General features: G+C 51.3%; 3 protein-coding genes and 1 long non-coding RNA gene across 8 annotated transcripts in view; 3 read left to right on the forward strand and 1 right to left on the reverse strand.

The window, feature by feature from the left end:
* Nucleotides 1-518: 518 nt before the first annotated feature.
* Nucleotides 519-10,752, forward strand: VPS4A (vacuolar protein sorting 4 homolog A). The gene is made up of 11 exons (XM_081031033.1): nucleotides 519-693; nucleotides 3,806-3,917; nucleotides 4,012-4,159; nucleotides 5,520-5,581; nucleotides 5,662-5,781; nucleotides 6,276-6,432; nucleotides 7,023-7,171; nucleotides 7,485-7,566; nucleotides 7,794-8,013; nucleotides 9,156-9,296; nucleotides 9,891-10,752. The coding sequence occupies exons 1-11, from the start codon at nucleotides 673-675 to the stop codon at nucleotides 9,990-9,992; spliced, it is 1,314 nt and encodes a 437-aa protein (XP_080887159.1). The 5' UTR covers nucleotides 519-672; the 3' UTR covers nucleotides 9,993-10,752.
* On the reverse strand, nucleotides 10,296-22,208 carry COG8 (component of oligomeric golgi complex 8). 4 transcript variants are annotated; one of them, XM_081031028.1, is made up of 5 exons: nucleotides 21,792-22,183; nucleotides 20,394-20,601; nucleotides 18,804-19,631; nucleotides 16,864-17,032; nucleotides 13,641-13,920 (listed from the first exon to the last, which is right to left on the reverse strand). In XM_081031028.1, the coding sequence occupies exons 1-5, from the start codon at nucleotides 22,178-22,180 to the stop codon at nucleotides 13,763-13,765; spliced, it is 1,752 nt and encodes a 583-aa protein (XP_080887154.1). In that variant the 5' UTR covers nucleotides 22,181-22,183; the 3' UTR covers nucleotides 13,641-13,762. The 4 variants fall into 4 exon arrangements, with proteins under 4 accessions (XP_080887153.1, XP_080887154.1, XP_080887152.1 ...); XM_081031026.1 differs by lacking the exon at nucleotides 13,641-13,920 and adding an exon at nucleotides 15,548-16,070 and having other exon boundaries at nucleotides 21,792-22,208; XM_081031025.1 differs by lacking the exon at nucleotides 13,641-13,920 and adding an exon at nucleotides 15,548-16,070 and having other exon boundaries at nucleotides 18,735-19,631; nucleotides 21,792-22,202.
* Nucleotides 14,771-16,968, forward strand: LOC308489638. The gene is made up of 3 exons (XR_013992126.1): nucleotides 14,771-14,873; nucleotides 15,988-16,082; nucleotides 16,869-16,968. It is a non-coding gene; the product is annotated as an uncharacterized lncRNA (long non-coding RNA).
* The window catches only part of NIP7 (nucleolar pre-rRNA processing protein NIP7), a 60,809-nt gene continuing 60,167 nt past the window's right edge, over nucleotides 21,893-22,534 (forward strand). The window contains exon 1 of one of the 2 annotated variants that reach the window (XM_081031035.1): nucleotides 21,893-22,511. In XM_081031035.1, coding sequence (XP_080887161.1) covers nucleotides 22,456-22,511 — 56 coding nt within the window. In that variant the 5' untranslated portion in view covers nucleotides 21,893-22,455. The remainder of the gene's footprint in view (nucleotides 22,512-22,534) is intronic. The other variant, XM_081031036.1, reaches the window with a different exon arrangement.

The raw sequence follows: 22,534 nt of genomic DNA on the forward strand, positions 1-22,534 counted from the left end.
ACTTTCCTAAAGAGAAAAGTAGAAGGGTTAATATTAACAACAACAACAACAAAAAACACCACCAACAAAAACTACCTTTAGATAGAGCCACGGGCATCATAATAAGTTACCAGGGACTGTGTTTACTTTAGCTAGCTCATTCATTCCTCCCAAAGCCCGAAAAGGTAGATACTAATTATTAGTATACCCTATTAAACATCAGGAACTTAAAGCTCTTGGAACTTAGGTTCACTATGCCAGTAAAACTATCCTATAGGTGCTGTTTTATTCGAAGTGGGGTCTAGGACTTGAAGATTCTACGTACTGGCCCTGCCCTTGACCCCGCCCCCTCGTCCTGCCCCGCCCTCACCCCAACCTCGCTGGGCTCCCGGCCCCGCCCCGTCCTACCCCGACACACCCCCTGCCCAGGTCTCGCCCAAGCCGCCCGCGGAGAGCGGTGCCTGCAGTGCGGTCCGTGGCCGCCGGGGGGCAGGCGCGCTGCTCGGGCCCGACCGCTCTGGGCCGCACTCCTCGCTCATCCTCAGACTCGGCTCCGGCTGCCAGCGCTCACCCTCCCCGCGTCCAGCGCGGACCCGGCGGGCTCCTTGTGCGGGACCCAGCACCTCGGCTTTCCGGGACCGGACCGACGCCGCAAGCAGCACCGCGGGGTGTGAGTCGGACCCAGGAGATGAAATGACAACGTCAACCCTCCAGGTACTCGGCGCGGCCCGGCTGGCTTGAGGAGGCTGAAGGAGGCGCGGCTGGGCCTGCGGGCCGGCAGCCGGGCGGGCGGAGGGCCTCCTCGAAGCACCAGCCTCGCATCCCTCGCCCAGCCGCCCTGTCGCCGCCTCCGCCCGTTTCTGTGTTCACCCGCTTGGAGCCGAGGGCCGCCTCCCATCCAGAACGCCCGGACTCCTTGGCCGGGCGGAGTCCCCGGCCGCTACGTGCTGCTGGCGCCGCGGTACCGCCGTGGGGCTCAGCCTCACCCCGGTTTCACAGGCACCGTCCGGGAAGCTCGGGCTCGCGGTCCGGCTGCTCGCTCTGCCCGCTCCTGCCTCCCACCAAACCCCCGCTCCTTCCCTGGTCTGCGATTTCCTCTTCTCGGCCAACGACCCTCCTTTCATTCCCTAGATCTTGCAGGGTGGTGCTGGGGTGGCGCCACCTGGATGCATGACTGACCCATTCTCCAGGTGCTGCCAGTCTTGCTGGGCCCGAAAACATAAACATACTCAGGCCTCAGACCTGGGTTTGAATCTCGACTCTGCCACTCACTAGCATGTGACCTTGGGCCAGTTACACGATCCTGGAGTCTCCGGTTTCTTGTCAGTAAAATGGGGTAATACCCTGTAGGGTTGTTGTGACAGTGGCTCTAGATTAATTCAGGTAAAGCATCCTTAATACGGTGCCAACTGCATAGTAAGTGCTCAGTAAGTGATGACAGATACAGTGCTTGCAGGAGTGAGGCAAGACTTCATGGAAGAAGAGGCATTTGACAGTATTATCAAAGGATGCGTAGCATTCAGATACCTGGAGGTAGAAGAGGGATGGTTAGTGACTTCAGGTGGAGGAAAAAGTGGGAACAGTGAGTAAACTTCCACCTGCAGGTCCCACCTGCCTAGACAGTTTTTGTATGGCCTGTGAGCTAAAAGTTTGTTTTCACATCTTTTTTAAAGAAACAGCTTTATTAAGCTATAACTCATGTGCCAAAGAATTCACCCATTTAAAGTGTTCGATTCAATGCCTTTAGTGTATTCACAGAGTTGTGCAACCATCACCACAATCACTTTTAGAACGTTTTCATCATCCCAAAAGGAAATCCTGCACCCAGTGGCTGTCACTCCCCCAACTACTCTATCCCTCCCAGCCCCTGACAATCACTAATCTTTTGTCCCTCTGGATTTGCCTGTTCTGGGCATTTTATATAAATGGAAATTATACAATATGTAGTCCTTTGTGACTGGCTTCTTTCATGTAACATGATGTTGTAGGTTTTCACATTTTTAAAAGGCTGAAAGGATATTTCATGATACATGAAAATCATATTTCAGTGTCTATAAATAAAGTTTTATTGGAACACATCCCTGCTCATTCATTTATATATTATCTTTGGCTGTTTTGGGGCTACCAAGGCAGAGTTGAGTTATTGCTACAGAGGTTGTATGGGCAGGAAAATCTGAAATATGTACTGTCTGCAGAAAGTTTGCCAGCTCCTCTGTTACGTCTTCGTAACCCTTTTCTTTCATCCTTGTCCGTTGCAATACTTGTTACTAGAAATGTGGCAGGGCTGTTAGTTTTGTCACCTTATCCTCCTGTTATGCAAAACTGTTCTCTAAATTGCTACTGACGCGTCTTATACGTGAAAAGCTGTATATGGTTGCTAAAAAAATCGAATGTACTCTTAGGTGCATTAATTAAAGAGCATCAAGAAGGAGGGAGGGCATGGGCCTGCTCTGCCACCTGGAGTATTGTTCTGAGCCCCACCTTTCAAAAGGACAGACCTAACCAAGAAGGTGAATGGAGTGACAAAGTCCAAGGAATTGGGAGTGTTTGTTCTGGAGAAGAGAAGCCTTTGGGGAAAGGAACACCCCTTTCATGTCTTATCTGAAGGGCCATCGTGGGGCAGAGAGTAGACAGTGAAGCTTGTGTTTAAGCTGATGACCAGCCCAGAAGGGTCAGGGCTCCTAGCCATTCTCTATTTGTAGGTAGTGGAGAGAGCTGAAGCTTGAAAATAGTAGTCAACATTCTTTCATCTTTCCTCATCTCTTCAACCTGGTGAGTTAACATCAACCTGGCCTAACCTACCCGTCTGTTAGTTTTGTAGAGCTATCTGTGTCTTTCTTTCTGAGACTTCTTATTTTCAGATGGGGAAGGGCTGCCCAAAAGCCTGGGCCCTGCCAAGAGCTGGTCAGGAGGTTTGTTGTTTGCTGTGGACGGAACTGTGTGTATACAGTGGGATCCGCCCGCCTGGTGTCTAGTGCTGTGTCAGCTTGAGGAGGATAATTCTAGTAATACATCCTGGGTTGGTGAAGCTGTGGTTTCCAAAACTGGATATGTAGGTGTGGGGCAGATGCCTGAAAGATACAGTATGCTCTTAGTTCAGTCTAGAGCACAAGCCTATAGGATTTATGAGACAGTCTCACAGAGTTCTTAGAAGATTCCAGAGGACCGTTCCCCTAGTTGGCAGCACATAATGTACCTCTGGGGCATATGTACTGGAGATACTGGTATATTGACCCCCGTGTCTAAGCATCTCTTCCCTAGCGATCAACTTGAAGAAACCCGTCTTCTCTTTTCAGCCTAGAGAAGCAGGCTGTGCCAGTAGAAGGAAGCAGAGATCCCTTTAAGTCCATCTCATAAAACTCAAGTCGATGGACTTTCCTAGCTGACTGGGTCTTCTCTGGCCCTTGAGGTCAAGTGCTGTTTCTGGCCTCCATGCTGAGCCACACAGATATCAATTGGTTCGGCTATTTCCCCTGTTCTAGGCTCTGAGTCCAGGTCCATTTCTTTTTACCTTGAGGCATGGAATAGAAAGGAATCTTTCCCTCTGAGTCCTAACCTGAGCTGCTTGATCAGGCTTCCATTTGCTGAAATTCAGAGTCAGGACTGAGAAGGAGGTCGCTTTTCACTGTATTGAGTGTATTGTGAAGAGGGATGGCTGTCTATTAAAGCTTCCTTTAAAGGCCTTTCTAGTTCATGTTGGAAAAGTAGGCCGACTGACAAAGTCCCAGGCCTGGCAATCTCTCTCATCAATGTATTCCTTCTGCCTGGGACTCCAGGGGCTTTCTGGATCTCTTGGGAAACTGAGCTATTTGCTTTACCTTTCCAGAAAGCCATTGACTTGGTGACAAAAGCCACAGAAGAGGATAAAGCCAAGAATTATGAAGAGGCACTCCGGCTGTACCAGCATGCCGTGGAGTATTTCCTACACGCTATCAAATGTGAGTCCCACATGGGGCCCTCCCCAGTGCCGAGCCGCTGCGCAAGGACAGGCACGGGGGCTCACAGAGCCCCTGTCTGGTTCCCCTTTTGTAGATGAGGCACACAGCGACAAGGCCAAGGAGAGCATTCGAGCCAAGTGCATGCAGTACCTAGACCGGGCAGAGAAGCTGAAGGATTATTTACGAAACAAAGAGAAGCACGGCAAGAAGCCAGTCAAAGAGAATCAGAGTGAGAGCAAGGGGTGAGTATGGAGGAGTGGAGGACCCATCCGGGACCCGGGCCCCCACGAGCGGGTGCCCCTTTCCTATGTCGCTGTCGTGCTTGGTGCTAATGCTGCCTTGGGCTTGTACAGCACCTTTCTTTTGGAGAATCCCACTGAAAAACATGATAATGCCCATGCGCTTTCATCAAGCACTTTCCAGAATACGTCCATATACATTACCTCATTGATTACCTCATGGGAGCTGGGATGGAGGGCTATCGTGGAGGTTATGAGCCTTGGACTCTACAGCCAGACTCCTCAGGTATACCCTAGCTCTGCCACTTCCTTGCTGTGTGACCTTGGGCAAATGCCATGACCCCCTGTACCTCCAGGCTCCTCATCTGTAGGAGGGAGAAGATAATGGGACGTCCCTCCTAGTGTTGCTCTAAGGAGCAAATGAGATGATGGGGTGAAGCCCTGAGAATAGAGCTTGACGTGCAATTAGGACTAAATAAATGTCACCTGCTGTTGTCACTGTAGTTGTCATCTTCATCTGACAGGCGATGCAGCAGACTCGGCTTCAGAGATTGCCAAGGTCACAGAGCTGGTACTTGATGGAGTCTAGACCCACACCCAGGGCCTCTGTTTCTGACTCCAAAGCCAGTGTTCCATCCAGTTTCTCTCCTCACGTCTGTGGTTCACCCACCATGGAGATGGCCGTTAGCTGAGCACAAAGGCCAGTGGTATCCTGGAGGCGGGGGGGGGGAGGGCCCTGGGCAGGAAGGTCATGGAGTAGGAGAGCGGTGGGTATTGTGTCCGCTGCCTCACCAGAGGTGAGAGGCTCTGCTCCTGGGTGGAGAGGATTCCCTGGAGTGAGAGACACACCGAGGAAGGGGCAGGAGACCTGACATCTCCAGGAGGGCTGCCAGGGTGGTGAGGACTGCAAATCACTTACAGCCAGACAGGAACTGGCCCTGGGGTCAGCACAGGGACTTGTCCCTTGTCCAGATGCTCCCCTTTAGACTTAAAAAGATTTACCTCTTCTCCGAGTCATAGCCACCTGCTGCCTGGGTTTGGGTCCATGTGAGAGGCCAGGGACAAATCCAATGGCTTGAAGTTCAGCCAAAGCACATGTCCCTTTCCAGCCTCTAAAGAGGGCACACACCTCTATTCTTATTCCGCTAATGAAGAAACGAGGATGGGGTGTGAGAGTTTCCTGGAGGATCCACTGTGGGCCCCAAATGTCCTCGGGGTCCTTGTCTGTGGGTCTGTCACCCCTGTTGAGCAGGGAAAGCATCCCTTTACCACCATGCTGGCAGCCAGAGCCTGGCCTCTCTCTGAGAACTTCCTTGCCAACTGACTCTTGCGCCAGCCTATCATCTTCTGTCTCCTTTCCCAGCAGTGATAGTGACAGTGAAGGGGATAATCCAGAGAAAAAGAAGCTGCAAGAACAACTTATGGGTAAGAGGCTCGAGCCCCATGGCAATGGGAGGGGGACATGGGGCGGGGCACCAGGTCATCGGCTTTGCCTCCCTCCGCAGGTGCTGTCGTGATGGAGAAGCCCAACATTCGGTGGAATGATGTGGCTGGGCTCGAGGGGGCCAAGGAAGCCCTCAAAGAAGCTGTCATTTTGCCAATTAAATTCCCACACTTGTTCACAGGTAAGCGTTGAGCCACTGTAGGCATCGATGTAAAAACATCAGGCTTCTGAGGGAACCAGCTCGATGCGCCCACTCTGAAGGTGTCCTGGAGCAGGTGGTGACTGGACTCCCTTTGTCCTTAGCAGGCAAGGCCTGGCTTTCCTGTGTGTCCCAGGCAGGAACGGCCCTGCCCCCTGCAGTCAGCTAATCCTTGGCTTCTCTCTGGTGTCAGAACCTTTATGACTAGAACTTTGACTTGACCGTGCCAGTGGGTGGGCATCAGGAACCAGTGCCAGCCTGCCCTTGTCACTTTGCAAAGTCACTGGGGTCATGAGCCAGGGCTAGGACCAAGCTGTCGGCAGGTAATTTAGTTCCCTTTATGCCTTTGCTCTTAGAGTCAGTTATCTTGGGAAACTTTTCTTTTCTGACTGTATTTACAGTGACAATGGCCCCTCTGCTTTTTTCTGTTCACCTTCCCCAATCAGGAGGAAGCTTCAGTTTATTCTTTCTTGCAGGCAAGCGTACCCCTTGGCGAGGGATACTGCTCTTTGGACCCCCTGGCACAGGGAAATCCTACCTGGCCAAAGCGGTGGCAACAGAGGCCAACAACTCCACCTTCTTCTCTGTGTCCTCCTCAGACTTGATGTCTAAGTGGTTGGGGGAGAGTGAGAAGTAAGTCTGCCACCAGGCCCTGCTCTGCTGGCAGCCCCAATAGCTGCTGGTGGCTCAGCTTCCTTGCCCTTGGAGTCACCTCCCAGAGGAGCTGCTGTTGGATTTCAGGGAAAAGTAGCCAGCAGAGGGGTGTCTTGCTAGCTCATTGGGTGGGGCACTGTTCTGACCAACACAGCTGAAAGTGGAAGGGAACTTGGGAGAGATGAGGACTCATGGAGGGAAGGGAACGGCACTTACAATAATTGGGTATCAGGTGCGTATTGTCTGTTGGGGACTTTATATTATTAATTCATTCCCCACACCGGCTCCCATTTTGCAGATGATGAAATAGGCTGAGAGGAAGGGAAGTGACTTGTCCTAAGTCCAGAGCTAATGAATGGGGCTGCCAGGATCGAAGCTGACGCCAAGGCTTGCTTTTCCTCTTGGTACAGTGCTGCCAGAGGATTTGTTACCACCAGTTCTTCTGAAATCCAAGCATGACTGGCCTCGACCTCCCCGTAGGAAGGGAGAGAGGAGAGAAGTGGTGACTGGGACCCTGGCTGGGCATGTGTGCAGGTGTCCAGGTCCCAAGCGCATTTCTCACCCTATAGGCTGGTCAAGAACCTGTTTGAGCTGGCCAGGCAGCACAAACCGTCCATCATCTTCATCGATGAGGTGGATTCCCTCTGTGGGTCCCGCAACGAAAATGAGAGCGAGGCTGCCCGAAGGATCAAAACGGAGTTCCTGGTCCAGATGCAAGGTGTGTGCTGTGCTGGGCTTCCTCCTGTTTCTTGGTCCCCCTGCAGTCAGCCAGGGTCTCATTATTTATCCGCGGCTGGACTCGGTTGTCCTGAGGGTGGAGGGAAGCGGGCCTCAGCTCCCTGTCCTCAGCCTTCGCCCACCACCTCTCCACCCTTCCCGAGGCCGGCAGGCCAAGCTGGTTAGGGCCCCGCCAGAGGTGGCACAGGGACGGCTCTAGTTCAGGACATAAAGCCCCTGAGGTCCTTCCTACCGGCTCCGACTGATCCTTCCAAGTGTTCTGAATCCATGCCTGTGTCTCCCTTTCTCCACAGGGGTGGGGAATAACAACGATGGGACTCTGGTTCTCGGTGCCACAAACATCCCATGGGTGTTGGATTCGGCCATTAGAAGGAGGTGAGTCTTCCCGGTAGGAGCCAGGGGCAGAGGTCTTGCTCCAGCCATCGTCGATCCGCTGCTGGCAGCCGGGGGTGCAGCCTGACTCCATTTCTCTGGAGGCTTCTGTGTCTGCACAGTGAGCAGAGCCCTGAGTGAAGCCAGTTTCTGGAGGGCCCCCCCGTGCCTCTTCATTAAGACCATTCCACCATCCGCTCTCAAGTCCAGCCTCGTGCTTGGCTCTCTAGGTTTGAAAAGCGGATTTACATCCCGTTGCCGGAGGAGGCTGCCCGTGCCCAGATGTTCCGGTTGCATCTGGGTAGCACGCCCCACAACCTCACGGACGCCAATATCCACGAGCTGGCCCGGAAGACAGAAGGCTACTCAGGTGCAGACATCAGCATCATCGTGCGGGACTCCCTCATGCAGCCCGTTCGAAAAGTACAGTCAGCAACACACTTCAAGAAGGTGAGTGGGCCAGCGAGGAACTGCTTAGGAAGCACCAGAGGAAAGGGGATATCAGCTTGCTTTGCCAGCTCCCTGGATGCGCAGGTGACAGCCCTTTGGGTCTCCTAGAGAACCAAGGGCAAGTGCACCGTGAGCCCTCTGGCTCCAGGGGCTGGGATCGTACCTACTCTCCCCTTCCCTGCAGTTCTCCTTGCTTGAGGATGACCACCTCAGATTGTGTGAAGTTGGGAGGACGGGGTGCTGTGGGCATGCTTGGAAGCAAGCAAGGCCATGCTTGCTTCCAATAGAAAGACCCTCTGGTTTTCTCTGTTGTCTGCTCTTCAGCAGAGTAGGAAGTGGGATCACTAACTGCCACCCATCCTAGGCCTGTGCTCCAGTCAGGTTCATGAGACCTTTCTTCCCCCAGGGCCTTCTGCTACTCCCGCAGTCTGCGCAGGCTGTCAGTGTCTGAAAAGGGCTGGGTACGAAATCACACACTGTGAGGAGGAACTTCATTCACCCAGCAGACCGCTGTCGGGTGTCTGCCGAGGGTTCTACTATGTGCTTGGCCTCATTCTAGATGCTGGGACGACAGTCATGACCAACCATGGCAGACAGAATCCCCTGCCCTCCTTTCTACTGGGGGAGACAGGCAACAAACAGAGGCTGGGGAGGGCGAAGACAGAGCAGAGAAAGGGAGGCCTGGCATTTCCCAGGTTTGGAGGGAGATGGGCAGGTTGCACTCTTAAAAAATAGGCCACACTGGGTGACACTGGGGTCAAGAGTTGAAGGAGGTGAGGGGATGAGCCTTCAGATGTTTGGGAGAATGTTGCCAATGGGGCAGATTTCGATTGGAAAAACATTTTTGATGTCGCTGCATTCATGGTGAGATATGAGTTTATGAGAAAGAGAAGATATTAAGGCATTTTGTATCACAAATTGAGATTCTAGAAAACTGGCTGGAATAGCATGCTAGTCATGAACCTCTGAAATCAGACTTTGAGTCACTTGACGACTCAGCCCGAGAGTTTTGAAAGAGCCCATCCCTCCTCAGACTATGACCCAGAAACCCAGGCATTCGTTCACCTCCTACCATTACCTTTTCTTCACTGAGGTGGCCTGCCCCTTCCCCTCTAGCCAGTCAAACTCCTGTTTGGTTTCAGGTCTGTGGTCCTTCCCGTACTAACCCCAGCGTTATGATCGACGACCTCCTGACCCCATGCTCGCCAGGGGACCCAGGGGCCATAGAGATGACTTGGATGGATGTCCCTAGTGACAAACTTTTAGAGCCTGTGGTTTGCATGGTAAGTGGCCAGCTGGGAGAGGGGACCTCACAGAGCCCAGAGAATTGGGGGCTTGAGTCCAAGAATAAAAATTAGCTTCTTCCCTTCTCTGTCCTGGGCTATTGTGACTGCCTCATTCTGTGGGTTTGGCTTGCTTTGTACACAGAAGGGACCAGTAAACGTACGTCGCCCTGCTTGACCTGAGGCAGTGGCACAGGCACCTCTCACCTGACTGGTCTTCACCTCTCCTCATCTGAGTCTTGCAGATGGACTTGCTCACTCTGTGTGGCAGGTGTCTGCTTTTGTGGCTGGTGTGGTGGGCGTGCAGTTAGAAAGAGCTTCCCACTGGGGTTAAGAGATGACGGGAGCTTAGATTCTCTCAGACCAGAGATAGGCCTGCCTGCACATGCCATGAGCTGCCTCGGGGGGAAGAGCATCCCTGTCACAGAAGGCACCCAGGCAGAAACCAGGCCACCGCAGGCATTCTGCGTCTGGGGCTGCGGCTGGCCTCGAAAGCAGGCCTCTTCCCATCCTGGACTGCATGGGTCTGCGACCCTGGGAGGCTGAGGCCCTGGAGCCCGGCTACTCCTCAGCTACACGCTCTTGTCTTTGCAGTCGGACATGCTCCGGTCTTTGGCCACCACCCGGCCTACTGTGAATGCAGATGACCTCCTGAAAGTGAAGAAATTCTCAGAGGACTTTGGACAAGAGAGTTAAAAGCTTCACACGGGTGATGGCAAATGTGGGAGGTTGATTGGGGTAAATTCATGCAGTCCCCATGTCGGTGGCCAGTCAGGGCTCCAGGGCTCCTCCTAAAGATACTACAGTGTCCCCTCTGCTGTCTGGTCGCCAGCCGAGGAGCAGGAAGGGGCTCCCCGGCCAGAGACGCAGAAGTTCATTCGGCACCCAGTGGAATATTGGCTCTTCCTCCTTCCTCCTCTTCCTCTCCTCTTCTTCTGGATGCTCACCAACTCCTTGTCCTACCCCTCTGTGGTTTTCTTTTTAAACTTTTTTTTTGTTCCCCTAAATTAATGCTGCTTGGATTTTCGTCTTGGTTATAAATAAAGTTAAAATCACCTTTTAAGAAGCATCAAGGAGAGGGAGCAGCCCGTGCTGTGGGGTTGGTGCAGAAGCCCCCACAGCCTGTTCCTTCTAGACCCAGTTTTGCTCCTGTGAACAGAATGGCTGATGCCCTGGGTCCCCAGCGCAAGCTCTGCCTATAGAGGCCAAGAGTAAAGCCAAGCCATTCACACCCTCCTCGGTCGGCATCCTGGGCCCCGTGTCCTCCCTGCAGGAGGAGTGGACGGTCTTTGTGAACACAAAGCTGTGTGGAGCAGAACGAGTGAAGGCAGTCAGGCGGCTCTCACTACTGCCTTTTCTTCCCTCTGAATGTGAGAACACTGAGAACACTAAACCCCGCCACTGCCCTCGGGTCTCTATCCTGGAAATGGGCTAATAAATCTTTTTCCCTTCTTGAGCCACCTGAGTGATCTCATCTTTGACTCTTGTCTGAGGCTCTTTGAAGGCCATGCTTGCTTCCAATAGAAAGACCCTCTGGTTTTCTCTGTTGTCTGCTCTTCAGCAGAGTAGGAAGTGGGATCACTAACTGCCGCCCTTCCTAGGCCTGCGCTCCAGTCAGGTTCATGAGACTTTTCTTCCCCCAGGGCCTCGAAAATGTGGTTGGGGGTGTTTGCGGGACCTGGCAGCGCTTCCGATTCAGCCTCCAGATCAGAAGCTCAAACTGGGAGGCCTGTGGGTCAGACATGGCCTGCATCTGGGTTTGGTTTGGTCTGCTGCCAACATTTAAAAATTAAGACATATAAAAATTTAGATTTCTGGCTTCTGGGAGATTAGGTATTGCTAGGACTGTGTCCCCATAAGGCAACCTGTCTACAGCCGGGCAGGTGTGGCCCACTCAGAAGGGGACATGCTGTTCAGCCCAGCCATCCCCATGTGGACTGTTTTCACATTTGCATTGCCTACTCAGCCCCTCTGGCCATTTGAATTTGTGACCCCTATGAGACACCCACGGTGCCAGAGCTGGCATCCCTGGACATGCTGTCTGACGGAGCAGAAGCAATAGAGGCTGTCACATATTGACCATGAGCATGTGAAAACAAAAGGCCGGGAATTGGTTGTTCCCCCCTTCCCAAAACTGGGATCTTCAAACCCAAATGTTCCAGAACTGAGTTTGTGGCCAACTCTTAGATCACATTAGCCTTGCGCTGCCGTGTTTCTTTGACCTGGTTAGGAGTGTTGGCTGTATCAAGCCAACTTTCACTCGGTTTTGTGAAGGCTCAGGCCCAGAGCTGTTCTCCAGTGCTGCTGGGTTAGCGCCGCCTCCAGTTACCTGGAGCGCCAGCAGCCTGACCGTCACAGGGCACTTACACAGCAACTCTGACAAATCTTCTGTCCCTTGCTCTGGAGTTGCCATATCGTCCTTAGTTAGTTCTGTGCCCTCAGCCAATTACTGTTTGTAAATACTGAACTAGAAGCCAGGATAGGACACTGCCCCGCCTGTACTGTTTCATTTTAGCTTTTTGTTTTCTTCTACCTCCAGTTACCTTGAATCAGAGATCCTTGCCTTTAAACCTGCTTCCTCATTTCTGCTGCTTGAACACCTTGACAAGTCACAGGGGTTAACAGAAACTTTAGGGCTGTTATGGTACGAGTCACAGCTTTCACAGACGCCCTCTGAAGCTGACCTAACCTCAGACTGATGCTGTGGCTTCACCATCTCTGTTAAACATGGCGAATGTGTGCAGAGCAATTTCCTCCCCTACATGCTTACTCTGAAATTCATTTCTTCCCTACCCGAAGTTCTGTTCTAAACCTTCTGCCTACATTGGCTTTCACTGTGCAAGTTGATTTCTCATGCTGATTTGTGTGTGGTTTTTGTGGCTGATGTATTTGCCTGAGGTAGATTTTCTTTATGGGAAAAGCAAGGATTTGTTGCGTTTGGGCTGTACAGTGTCTTGACTAATTGACCAGCTGCTTCCTCCTGTGTGGATTTAGTTACAACAGTGAATCTCGTATTGCCAGCAACACAGTCCCGAGGTCCACTCTGAGCATTTACTGTTGGGCCTCCAGGTCAGGAAGCTGCATGTGAATGCTGCTGGTCTACATTACAAAGGCATTACTAAGGACTGTTAACCTCAGAGCACTCTAAGGAAGCATCAGAACATTCTGAGGCTTCCCTGCAGGGGCTACTGAACACTGTCTGAAGGAAAGGAGGCTCAGGGCATTCTAATTTTCATAAGGACTCATGTTTTCAATATAAATGAGAACTTTCGTAGACTCCCCAATAGCTGAGTGTCTAGCCTCATCTTGGGGCAGTGTTAGGTCCTGTTCCCTCCAAAGGCCAAAGCACAGAGAGCCAGTTCACTTTTGCTTGGTTTCATAGGCCGCCCAGAATTGGCCTGTTTAGAGAAAGCCGTAGAGGAGAGTGGGACTTTCCTGGGTTCGTTTAACTGCTGTTTAAAATACATTTTCTCTAAACAACTTACTGGACTTCTTGCTCCATGGGTACTTGGGCTTTGAGGACTTCGGTAAGCACCAGCAACATACAACTCAACATAAAAATGAGGGAAGACGACTACTTAAACGAGATCCTTCAGCTCACAACAAAGCTTTGACAGCATCTTAAGGTTAAACTCTGGTCAGTGTGGTGCTAAATAAGTGTGACCAGGAAGCCCAAGTTCTGTTGTCTGTTTCTGTTCTAATTGTGACAGGCACTGGCTCACTGGCTGGCTCCCTCTTAACTGTCACCCTTCCCCTAGCCCTGCTCCATAGCCTCCACCTAAAGAATGAGTCAAATACCAGCTGCCCAAGAGAGCTCAGCAGAAAAATCTTCCCCGAGTCTGTTAAAGGTAGTGGAAGGCAAAACATGGAAACCTGAACCGTAACTGAACCTGTTAAAATGTGTGGGTACTTATTCATGTTAATATTACCACCGAACACCTCCAGGAGCTGGGGCCATTCTGTCCTGTGTTTACTGCCATAAGCACACTGGTGGCCAAGGCAAAGAGGGGCTGTAGGTAAGACACAAACAAATCCCGTGTAAAAATAAGAATTCAGTAAAGGTCAACTACAGACTTAACCTGCATTTTTAAACACAACCCTCAGATATTTTGGGACACCATTATTATCAAATCTTGGCGTTGGGAATAGGTTACACAGGTCTTATGAAGTCATGTTTACTGAGAGTGGTTATCGCCCTACTCAGCTCCATACAAAATTGCCAGGAAATGTCCAGTCCTTTATGGGAGTTTTTTCTTCTTAAGTTGAAGGCAGTATTTCATAGCTCGTTTGGGGGCAATCATTTTTAACATCTTCCTCCAACCCAGTTCGGCATGCTTTGTCAGAAAACAGTGATTTTCTGTCAGGGCCAAGCCAATATCAAGGCAATGCCAGGCAAGACATGCCCAGCTCAAAGCCAAAGGGTTTGTGGCCTGGTTTTCAGAGTCCTCAGATGCAGCAGGATAGCGTTAGTCATTCACCTCCATCCAGTGGATGTTTGTAAATGTCTTGCTGTCCATTTTGTCAATGAACAGGCAGCCCTGCAAGTGGTCCATCTCGTGCTGGATTATGCGTGCTGTCCACCCACTCGCTTGCCACACCACCTGCTCTCCTCTGGGGTCCAGCCCTGGAAAGAAGTTACAGTCTGGGTGAGGACATGCTGAACTGCATCATCCGCAACCTCCTCACCCTTTCCCTGCCCCCGGCTGTTGCTATCTACAAGAGGCAACATCAGAAGGGAACTTAGCAGCCCTTATCCTCCCTGGAAAAGAAGCCTCACCTCTACCTATTACCAAGTAGTCAACCTGTCCCAAATACGATGATTAGGTTGCTGGGCTTACTGTGGGGCTGAGGTGAGAAATGATCTTCCTAATAAGGTGCTTCTCTTCTGAACACACCCCTGCTTTCTGAAGTACTGCTGTTTGCTTTCAATTCCTAACAAAAGTATTTCAGCTTGGTACAATATACGTAAAATAAGGGATACCACTGACTTTCTGGACCCAGTGACTCGCTCAGGAGGAACAATCATTCCAGCCCTTGCAAAGAACCGTATTCCAAAAAATATCCTGTTTTATGACAGGCTGGGAATGCTTGTCATCCTGGGCTGGGCAAAGCAGGTCCCACTTCTCCCTCTTCATCATGACAGATCTCATTGGGGCAGAAGTGTGTGTGTGTGTGTGTGTGTGTGTAAGACAGAGCGGGCAACAGGACACTGAGCAGAGAACCAGCTATGAGCTACCGGGGAACCAGGCCACCCTCCCAACCCCCGCTCTATACTCCCTACCCCCACCTGAGCTGGCTGTGCTCTCACAGGAGCTTCCTTATTCCTGTCAGTCCTGAGTCCCATCCACTCCCAGGTGCTGCCCTTTGTTAGTGCCGGAAGATTCTGCTGAGCAGCCATCAACGTGCAGCACCTGAACTGGAGCTTTGCGGAAACGCATGGGATGCGAGGCAGAAGAAACGCACGCGCTTACCCAGACGCCCCAGGGCTCCCGCCACCCCGCACCTGAGATCTGCACCGCCTGGAAGCGGGGCACGCAGGCCAGGAAGCCCGCGACGCTCTCGCAGCCCTCGGGGAAGGTAACCAGGCGGCTGTCCAGCACCCGCAGGCTGGGGTTCACGAACACGCGCAGGGGGAAGGGCTCCATCTGGCGGGACTCCCGCAGGCGGGGCGCGCAGGCATGGAAAAGCACCTCGGGGAACTCCAGGGCCAGCACCTGCAGAGGCACCCCGAGCTGCGGCGCGCTCAGGCCGACACAGCGCCGGCTCCGCATCACTTGCACCAGCCGCTGCACCAGCCTTTGCAGCTCCGGCCCCGCCAGCTGCGCTGGTTCTACCGGGGCCGCCACGGCGCGTAGCGCCGGGTCCCCGACCTGGCACACGTGCAGGTACGGCGGCTCCGGAGCTCCCCGCACCAGTCGCCGCACATAGCGCCAGTAGGAGCGCCGGCGCGCCGGGCCCTCGAGGCCATCCTGGGCCAGCGTGGAGCTGCAGGCCCGGGTGCCGCCGCCCGCCGCCCCCTTTCCCCACATCAGGGCTGGCCCTTCGAAGCGATGCGCCCGCGCGGGCAGCATTGCTAGCAGCCGCCCAGCCTTCAGCCCCCTCATGGCGCGCCAGAATAGAGCAGTCAGCTCGAACGTGTCCCTCCCCAGCTCCCGTAGCCGAGCGCCCCCGCCGCCAGGGACGCCGGGAAGCGTAGTTCCCGTGCCCCTTCCGGGAGCACGGGCTTGCCCACAAAATGCTGTCAGCCTCTGTGACGTCAATCAGCTTTATTAATTACATTTTTTAATGGTATGAGCAACCATTTACATGAGTGGCTAGGGGGTTCCCCCTTTAATTTCCTCATGAATGCCTCTGCAGCCTCTCCCCTGGGACTGTCCCGTTTTCCCAGTTGAGGTAACTCATTCCAACAGCGCGCTGCTGCAGTAGCTCCCTGGCTGTCCCGGGCCTGGGCGCAGCGCCTGCTTCTGGAAGCGGGACAGTCCAGTTAAGTGCCCGCACTGGGCACCTCAGCCTGCAGTGGCTCCGCTGATTCAACCTGCTCTTGCCCCTCCTCAGGGAAAGGCCCCTCCTCAGGCCAAGCCGGCGTGGCAGGCTCCGGGCTTGACTCCTCCGAGGGGCGTTCTGGTGCGGGAGCTGGGAGCTCCGGCACGGGCTCCTTTTCATCCAGGCACACCGTGTCTTTCTTCGGCAGGATAAAGGCCAGAGGCTCCTGAACGACGCCGATGTTCACGTGCCCAAGGTTTCCATACTTGGAGAGCTGAGAGGGAGGAATGCCTGACCCAGATGGTAGGCAAAGTGAAATGGAAAAAATGTTTAATAAATTTAAATACTGATGTGTTACAGGAAAAAATAAACACTAGAGGAAGTAACAGACACAATCCCATTTCAGTACAGTAAATCATCTCTGTGGTATGGGACGGGAAGCCATACTGTAAAGCGGGACGTGGCAGGTGATCGGGAACAGCACAGTGTAGGGCAGGGGCAGCGGGAGCCAAGTGAACCTCAACAGGCACTGGCTTCCCTGAGACAAGCACAGGGGAACAGTGACGAGGAGCTCCTCTGTGGTGGTGTGATCACACTGGCACTGGCACTGCCCTTTGGGAAGCTCTGCTTCCCCCATTCTCCCACTCTACCTCCACCCCTCAGAGAAAGCAGGCACAGGGAAGTGAAGGCAAATTGGAAAAAATGTTTTTAAAACATCTTCTCTGGACGTTTCATAGAAATGGAATTATACAATATGTAGTTCTTTTGTGAATGGCTTCTTCTACTTAGCCAGATATACACATATTGTATGATTCCATTTCTATGAAATGTCCATAAATGGCAAACATATTGCATCAAAAGTAGATTAGTGGTTGCCAGAGGCTAAAAGTGGGGTTGGGGAATGACTACATTGGGCCTGAGGGATCTTTTTGGGGTGACGGAAATGCACTAAAATTAGATGGTGGTAAAGGTTGTACACTTCTGTACATTTACTACAACACTGAATTTTACAAATGGGTGAATTATTTAGTATGTGAATTGTATCAATAAAGTAGTTTTAAAAGTATTTTCTCCTTTCTCTTACCTAAGGCCTGTGCTATCTGATCTGGTGGAAAAAGGACTTGGAGACAGCGATTTAAATAAGGAACGAGGTCCTCCAGGAAGACAGTGCAGAACTGGAAGAAGAGCTCTTGCTCCCCACTGCTGAAGGCAGCTTCTTCAGCACGATGGAAGGCCACGATTACTTTGGTTACCTAAGAGACAAAGGCACCATCAATCACCGGGGTAGTCTATCTCTATCAGCAGTGCATGACACTAAACACAAATGTCCAGCCCTCAAGTTTTCATGAAGAAGTCATTCCAAACAGTACATTATATTACTATCTTGTTTAAATTTAGAATTGTGGTCACTCTTCACAGTTCTGTCACTTCACTGATGTATTTCTGACCCAACTTGCTTCATTACTGGCTCTGTTTCCAGTTCTAGTGGAAAAGCATCATGAGATTATACAGAGCATACATGGTCCTTGACTCCCATGAGAGATGGACGAGAACTATGTTGGATCCAGGAAAAAAATGAAGCAAAAACTATAAAAGGTTTTACTAAGGCCTTGAGGATCCAGGAAGCTAGAACACTAGAAAGTTATAAAGGAAACAACTGGAAAAGAAGTTCCATAAACAGAGCTGCCTAGCTGATGTTATAGACAGAGGTCACGATAACTGGGTTAATAACACAGACTCTCCTGCTAAACTTCCTGGTTAGCTCCTAGCTGTGCCGCTTACTGGTTCTGTGACTTCCAAGTGATTACTTAAACCCTCCAGGCACTCTGGCCCGTTTCCTCATCCACATCTCTGCATGCCGGGCCTTAGGAAGAGCCCTAGAAACTCCCATTCGATTTGAAAGCAGCACAGCAGATCATTTTCCTTTGTATGTTCTTAGCACAGTTGTTGCTAAAATAACTGTAAGTATAGTTTTGTTACCTAAGCAGTTCTTTTTTTCGGTTTTAACAGGGTCAGCAACAAAACCTACCATATAGGGTTGTAAGGATAATTAAGTCTTAATATATGTAAGGTATGATGAACGCTACCTGGCATGGGGTAAGTTCCATACAAATATTAGCTGATTATTACTTGAATTTCATTGACTCTAAAAAGCTTCAATGCTCATGTTTTCTTGCTCTTACAGAAGGATATCAAAAGAAAGATTTTATCCAATCTCATCACAACTGCCACCTGGCTGACAATGATTATAAGATGTCATCAACTGTAAGAATCATTCCAATATCTAAAGGTTTAAATGTGTAAGAAAGGTGCACCATACTAGGATATTAGCAGTAGCAGTAGTACTTGCGTTAGGCAGAATTCTAAGATGGCTCTTGTGATTCCCACCCCCTCCCACCCACTCCTGACTTAATCCGATGAGCCTTTTAAAAGAGGGTTGAGGACTTTCCTAAGAGATTCATGCAGGAGGGATGCTTTTCCATTGGCCTTGAAGAATCAAAAAGCCACAGTATGAACTGCCTATGGAGTGGGGCGGCCTGTAGCTGAGGGCCAGTCCTGTAACTGCTAGAAATAGAAATCTGCCAATGTGAGCGAGCTTGACAGGAGACCCCAGGCTCCAGATGAGACCACAGCTTGGCCAACACCTTGGCTGCAACCTTGTGACGTCCTGAGCAGAGGACCCAGTTATACTATATATACCTGAACTCATGATCCACAGATACTGGGAGATGACAAAGATCTGTATTTTAAGCTGTTAGGCTTGTGGGCGTTTGTTATGCAGCAACAGCAAACTACTACAGTATTGAATCATTACTATAGGGAGCCACTTTATGGATTGTTTTAGATCCCATGAGGGGGGACTAACCAGAGCTGCTCAGCCATTAAAAACCGCTAAATCCACATTAAACCTCTCTAAGTCAGTAGGCACCACTGTCACGTGGACTGGTTTATTACCAAAGTCCGGCCTCCTGTAACCAAAGAAGGTCCCAGTAGAGAGCCAACATGTGCCCAGTATGTGCCCACCTTGGCAAGGGCATCCTCCAGCGCCCCTGTCACATCCTGTACCAGGGCAATGGGGCAGCAGAGGCGCAGATCATTGAAGGCGACCAGAATGTTGTTGAGGAAGCAGGCAAGGGGTGGGAAGTCTAAAAGCACCATGGGCGGCTGCAGGGTCCCTGGCTGAGTGACTGGCACAGCAGCAGGCAGGTTACTGCTACCCAGGATGGCTGGAGCGGAGATGAGGTTGTAGGAGTTCATTTCATCTTGGAACTTCTCCACTGCCTCCTGAATTGCTTTCTGGAAGGTGCTGATGGCCACCCGCTGGAAAACAGGAGCCAACTGACCCCGAAAATCAGCCCCCACCCGGCTGAAAGAAAGCCCAAAGTACATGCACTGGCCCAGCAGAGAGTCCAGGCGGCCACCTATCCCTTGGTGAAGGTCGGTTTCCAGCACCTGCAGGAATTGTGAGACTTTCTGCAGCACCCAGCCATGGAAGATGGCGCTCTCATTAATGGTGTGCTCACCCATGGCAGGGTACAGTAATGGGTCCTCATCTGAGAAGATGGCACGGTACTGGGTGATGATATCAAACAGATGAACACGGCAGGCCTCAATGGTTTTTGTGATGTGGAAATAGGGGTCATCATTCGGGATGGCAGTCAGGATGGAACGGAGCCAAGCATCTCGGGCCTGAAGAAACTTCACCCTCAACTCAGCCTCGGTGAAGATGTCCATGCGCCGTAGGAAGCCAATGACGCGGAGGCAGGCGGGGAGCTGGATGTTGGTCCTCAGTTGCTGGATCAGCTGGCTCAGCATCAGCTGCATGGACCGGCGCACTTCGTTCACAATGCCCTGGCAATATGGAGGGTGAGTCAGACCATGCTGGGAAAAACACTCCCTGGAACCCCTTCCGCTAACCCTGAATACTGCAGACCAACGTTTCCACTGCTTTCCTGACATTATGAAGTCGATTTCCTAAAGCTGATGTGTACAGGGTCACTGTGGCTTACAGGCTCTGCCTGCTTCTCCTGCCTCCCCTGCTTCCTGATGCTCTCCCCTTGCTCACTGCAGTCGCCACTGGCTGTCTCTGTATTTCTTAAACACTCCAACTTCCCTCCTCAGCCTTGTTCTTATCACTTTTGGGTTTGCCCTCTCCCCACATCTTCACATGGCTGGCTCCCTCTCATCATCTGGGTCTCAGCTTAAATGTTCTCTCTCCAGAAGTCTTTCCTGACCACTCTCCCTAGAGTAGTGGTCTCCTTCTGCTGCATTCCCTGGTTTGTTTTCTCCAGACACTTACTACTATCTGAAAGGATGATCACATTGGTTTTTTTCGTTTATTTGCCAACTATCAGCTTATTCATGAGAGCCAGAGCCTTGTCTGCTTTGTTCACACTGTACCCCCAGCATCTAGATCAGGGCCTGGCACACAGATTAGGATTTCTCAGTTGGATGAATGAATGTACAGTTTATGTTCAAACCTTCCTGGCTGGCAGAAACTGATGTGAAACATGCAAGGAGTTTACCTACGGTTTCTGCGTAAGGTTCAATGATGAACACAGAATTACTGATTACAAGAAATCAGTTTGAGTCCTCGCTGGGCAAGTTGGTTACCTGGATGACAGGGATGGAGGAGTATTTCCTTTCCAGTCGGCGTACGTAGGCTGCAAGCTCCAGGGCCTCTTCATAATAGCTGTTCCGGACACAGGTGTCCATCAGCTGAGGGATCTCTAAGATTTCCAGGATTTCTGTGTGCCGGTTTAGAGTCAGGGTGTTCATCCGGCGGTTTGAGCTGATCTCCTCGGCCTCTTTCACAAAGTTCCTAGTAACAGTCAGGAGAACATTGGTCACTCACTGTTCTGCACCCAGACCTTAACTATAATTACCAAGCATTTACTCTGAACTGAGCACTGGGCTGGGTGGTTTATCTGATTTAATCTTCACACCAAACATACGCAGTAAGTACCCCTGAGGAAACTTTAATCTCAGAGAAGTTAAGCAACTTGTCCAAGATCACACACTAATAAATGACAAAAAGATTTGAACCCAGATCTGCCACTTAACTAGCTGTGGCAAGATACTTACGCTCTCTTAACTGTTTCCTTATTGGTAAAATAGTAATGAGGACCCACCTCATAAGGATGTGAGGATTAAATGAGATGATGTGTATAAAGCATTTAATACAGAACCTAACAGAGTAAATGTTCTTTTATTAGCTATGCTTATTTTCATAATAATGAACTAACTAGCCTAGAGGCTACAAGCTTACCCCTAAGTTCCCTCAGTTTCTTGATATATTCTTAGTTCCCATCAGTCTCCGTTTCTTCTCCATAATGGCACACATCTGCTTTGTGATAAAGTCCCCTATTTACTCTTGGGGGTGGAAAGGTACAAAAGCTATCAGCAAATATTCTAAGACTCGAAAGAAAACTTAAAACTTATCATGAAAGGATGTAGGGAGGCAGAATATGGCTCAAAAGGAGGGATTTTTTTTTTGATAGTTTTTGCTACCCCCAAATAGGGTTTCCTTGACAGCTTTCTATCAATGAAAGTTTTGGAGCAGATGACCTCCGGTTTGAGATGTCCTGTGGATATGTTGTGTCTATGTATGTTTAAATATGTTTAAATAAGTATGTACACATATTAAGCTGCCAATTGTAGATTAAGGATGTCAGATCCAATGATAAGTGCTTTGCATGGATTTTCTTTATTTAGTGCTCACAGCAGCCCTGTGAAGGTCGTACTGCTGGGTTCCAATTCTGACTTGGAAACTTACTAGCTGTGCCCTTGAGCAGTCACTAACCTCTCTGAGTCTCAACCTCCTCATACATAAAATGGGAAAAACCGTACGTACCTCGAAGTCTGTTGTGAAGTTTAAATGGACTAATAAAATGCTCAGAGGAGAGCTTGGAACATGGGACATAAGCGCTATGCAAGTGTTAGCTATCTCTATCGTGGTAAATGTCAGCTATCACAGTTGTTAAAAGCCCCTTGAGCGCCGGGCCGCCGCACCTGCAACTCTGCTGGAAGCTGGGCAAGCGGTCGAGCAGGCGGCCGAGCGATGCCTCCACGTCGCCAAACAGGCGGTGGATGCGCTCGGTGCACTCGGCGCCGCGGATGAAGGTCTTGTAGTTGGCGAAGGCCAAGTCGCGCGTCTGCTGCAGCAGCTGGGCCCGCTCCTCCGCCAGGCGCTCGGGCTCGCGCCGCAGCCGCTCCAGCCCGGAGCCGCTCAACTCTCGGAGGTAGCGGCCCACATCGGGCCGCTCCCGCCACTGGGCCTCCGGGAAGCGGTCCCGGAACAGCGATGCCAGGAGACCTTCATCCTCCACCTCCCCGAGTGCTGCTGCAGTGGCCGTGGCGGAGGCCGAAGTTGAGAACGGAACTGTCACCATCGCCGCCATCTTCCCGGCAACAGCGTCACTTCCCCTCCGGCCTGGAGAGGGCACCGGCTCCGAATCTAAGACCGGAAGCAACAGGGGTCCACTTCCGATCTCTATGGTTTCTTGTCCGGCGGCTTTCTTTCCCCGACGGTCCTCCAGGCTACGGGGCGCTGGCGTGGGGAACCAATGGAAAGCGGCTACAGAGGCGGGCTTTGGGGTTGCCCGGCAGCAGCTGTTAACTGACTTCCGTTTCCGGCGACCGAGGCACGAGGATTCGGTATTCCTACAGCGGGAAGATGCGGCCTTTGACTGAAGAGGAGACCCGTGTCATGTTTGAGAAGATAGCAAAGTAGTAAGAGCGCGCGGGGCCAAAGA

The sequence above is a fragment of the Rhinolophus hipposideros genome, assembly GCF_964194185.1.
Source record: "Rhinolophus hipposideros genome assembly, chromosome: 21".
Lineage (NCBI taxonomy): Eukaryota > Metazoa > Chordata > Mammalia > Chiroptera > Rhinolophidae > Rhinolophus > Rhinolophus hipposideros.

Coding starts and splice junctions, on each gene's coding strand:
- COG8 (XM_081031025.1), bottom strand. CDS start 22,180: ATGGCGGCGATGGTGACAGTTCCGTTCTCAACTTCGGCCTCCGCCACG. Junction 19,632..20,393: donor CCTCCATCCCTGTCATCCAG/GTAACCAACTTG, acceptor CCATATTGCCAG/GGCATTGTGAACGAAGTGCG. Junction 16,071..16,863: donor TCAGATAGCACAGGCCTTAG/GTAAGAGAAAGG, acceptor CATCTGGGTCAG/GCATTCCTCCCTCTCAGCTC.
- VPS4A (XM_081031033.1), top strand. CDS start 673: ATGACAACGTCAACCCTCCAG. Junction 3,918..4,011: donor TTTCCTACACGCTATCAAAT/GTGAGTCCCACA, acceptor CCCCTTTTGTAG/ATGAGGCACACAGCGACAAG. Junction 4,160..5,519: donor AATCAGAGTGAGAGCAAGGG/GTGAGTATGGAG, acceptor CTCCTTTCCCAG/CAGTGATAGTGACAGTGAAG.